Source organism: Pseudomyrmex gracilis, unplaced genomic scaffold, assembly GCF_002006095.1.
Source record: "Pseudomyrmex gracilis isolate BER0280 unplaced genomic scaffold, ASM200609v1 scaffold_1475, whole genome shotgun sequence".
Classification (NCBI taxonomy): domain Eukaryota; kingdom Metazoa; phylum Arthropoda; class Insecta; order Hymenoptera; family Formicidae; genus Pseudomyrmex; species Pseudomyrmex gracilis.
In genome coordinates this window covers 24,290-26,813 of record NW_018022059.1, presented here as the reverse complement: position 1 = coordinate 26,813, position 2,524 = coordinate 24,290, and the positions used below count along the sequence as shown (strand labels likewise).

General features: G+C 33.4%; 1 protein-coding gene across 1 annotated transcript; it reads right to left on the bottom strand.

The window, feature by feature from the left end:
• Positions 1 to 624: 624 nt before the first annotated feature.
• On the bottom strand, positions 625 to 1,509 carry LOC109862193. Its single transcript, XM_020442171.1, has 3 exons — positions 1,310 to 1,509; positions 1,159 to 1,238; positions 625 to 1,042 (listed from the first exon to the last, which is right to left on the bottom strand). Exons 1-3 carry the CDS (start codon positions 1,342 to 1,344, stop codon positions 807 to 809), a joined length of 351 nt encoding a protein of 116 aa, XP_020297760.1. The 5' UTR covers positions 1,345 to 1,509; the 3' UTR covers positions 625 to 806.
• Between the last annotated feature and the right edge of the window lie 1,015 nt (positions 1,510 to 2,524).

Sequence of the window (2,524 nt, the reverse complement as noted above, 5' to 3'; positions counted from 1 at the left end):
ACAAAGACATTATGCCCCAACAAAAGAATAAAAATGTTGTATATCGCATCGCATGTGAGCAATGCGATGCAAGCTACGTTGGACAAACAAAAAGACAATTATTCACTCGACTTAACGAACACTATAATTATATTAAAAAAGAACAAACAGAAACTTCCGTCTTAGCAAAACATGTAATAGAAACGGGGCATAAATTTAATTTTGAATTAACAAGAATACTAGACAATGAAAAAAATTATTTTAAAAGATTAACTTCAGAAATGATATATGTAAAAAAGCAGAAGAAGAGTTTGAATCTAATGAAAGACACAGAACTATTAAATGATGTATATTTACCGATCATATTGATAAATGTGAATACTAACACACTCATAGATGGAGCGTTGTCGCATGTCTGATTCAAACTCCTCAGTCTGTTACAAAATACACGACAAACATGACTCATTTGCTTCCGGAAATGGTTAAGTGTTTTGAATTTTGTAATGTTGAGTTATACTGACAAATTTGACAACTCTATAATTAACGGTATGTTGTAATTGTTAATCCAGTATATATAATTGATTGTAAAATAAGTTAAGATTGTAATTTTAGATTGATAAGGACTTAAAAAATAAAGTCGAAACGTCTCAATTACATTTTTTAATTTTTCTACGGCACAACATCCTGCCATGGCTCATTATTGCCCTGCTAATTAATTCTATTTATTGGAGTTACCAAAAGGAGCCGGAGGTCACACCTCATTTATCACTTATTTAATTATCATTTATTTATTTTATACGTTATTATAATTTCTGCATATATTAATCTTAAGAGTCATCCTCATTAATAATATTAAAAATCATTTGCATGACACTTTGTTTTCTTTCATCCATAGTTCTTAATCTATATCCTTGAAATTCCAGAAAGGCACTAATCTCATCTTGTTGTCGCTGTGGTGGAGGCGATAATACGAGAGACGAAATTGGTGTTGCAAGTGAGTCGGCGAATTTAGACAGTATTTCTAAACGTTCGCTTTTACTATTTTTTCTTTTTCTTGAGTTATCTAAAATGATATCATGATAGTAATAAGAATATTAATAATTGAGCCAAAACATGATGTGTTATTTTAAAAAAAATCGATCTTATTAGTTTTATTTGTAAATGTTTGTATTTCCTTACCACTAGAAGACGCTTGCGACGACTGATCATCGAGTAATTCAGTAGAATTATCTGCTATTTCTAAAGTTGACGTTTCAGTTCTGTAAATAATACAGAAAAAAATATTAGTTATAAAATGCTTAGAAGTTTATAAAGCAAATTTGTCTTATACTTTTTTATAAGGAGAGAGTCTCTCATAAATTCCATGGATTCATAATGAAGCCACTTTTTTTTATTTGTTAGTCTGGCCGATCCACTTGGCCTGGTTTCTGCTACTAAAATACGTCTATGGGTGCGTTTAGACAACTCAACAGTTGTACAACGGTTGAGAGATAATCACTTCTGATTGGATTATACTTTTGGAACCGCAGCAGATTTTGAAGAATAGTTCTATTATGAGTGATGATCTCTCAATCGTTGAGTTGTCTGAACGATATGTATCAACTAAATTTTTAAACTTTTTTTTGGTGACTTCAGCACTTATTTTTCTATTCAGGGCTTGGGCAACTGCATTCCACAGTGACTTTGTCGTATTTGGAGACCGCTCTTTTAACGGCGTTGTATAATCCCACAAAGGTCTTCGCTCTCGTACTTCCAAAACTAATTAGTCCAGTCAATAGGGAAAAAAAACCATCATTTTTTGCAAAAATGTTTAACCCATTTGCATCCAAGCGCGGAATATTCCGCGAACCGCGACTGTCTATTATCACCAAGCGCGGAATAATCCGCGAGCTCGCGACTGTCAATTATCACTAAGAGCGGAATAATCCGCCAGATCGCGACTGTCTACTATCACCAAGCGCGGAATAATCCGCGAGCACGCAACTAGTTATATTAACAGTAGCTAAATATTCTTCAGAGGATACAGATTTCGTTTAATTCTCTTTATGGGTATCTCGCCTACAATACTTAATTATATTTTAAAAAGTTTTGCTTCTGTTGTGAAAATCTTTTTAAGTGCCACCATAAGTAAGTTGTATGATCTATGTTCAAATTTAACAAATTCAAGTTTAAAAAATAATCTAATCTAATAATCTAATTTTGATTAACTCAGTGTCATTTACGGCACATACGACCGACCGCGCGCGGTGATACGGGCCAGTCGTCAGTTGAACGTCGCTGACGCTAGCAAGCGACACCTTAAAGTAGGCACATGATGCAAATGGGTTAACCAATTTCCGAGTACATTATTGTTTAGTGTGCGCTTCACTGATAGACCCCTACTATCATGTATTTAAAATTTTTTCCCGGAACTTGTTACAAATGATGGTTAAAAGTGTAGAAAATGGGTTTTTCGCTTTTATCGAGGAAGAACTGCTAGTTAGAGAAAAAAGCTTTAAATAAAAGTTGTAGATATTGAAAATATCTGTCGTTTAAGCTATTAATC

What these genes read in the sequence shown, in the direction of transcription:
- LOC109862193 (XM_020442171.1), bottom strand. Translation starts at nt 1,344, where the DNA reads ATGGAATTTATGAGAGACTCTCTCCTTATAAAAAA. An exon ending in GACTCTCTCCTTATAAAAAA is followed by an intron (nt 1,239 to 1,309) that starts GTATAAGACAAA and finishes TATTATTTACAG; the next exon opens with AACTGAAACGTCAACTTTAG. An exon ending in GTCGCAAGCGTCTTCTAGTG is followed by an intron (nt 1,043 to 1,158) that starts GTAAGGAAATAC and finishes ATATCATTTTAG; the next exon opens with ATAACTCAAGAAAAAGAAAA.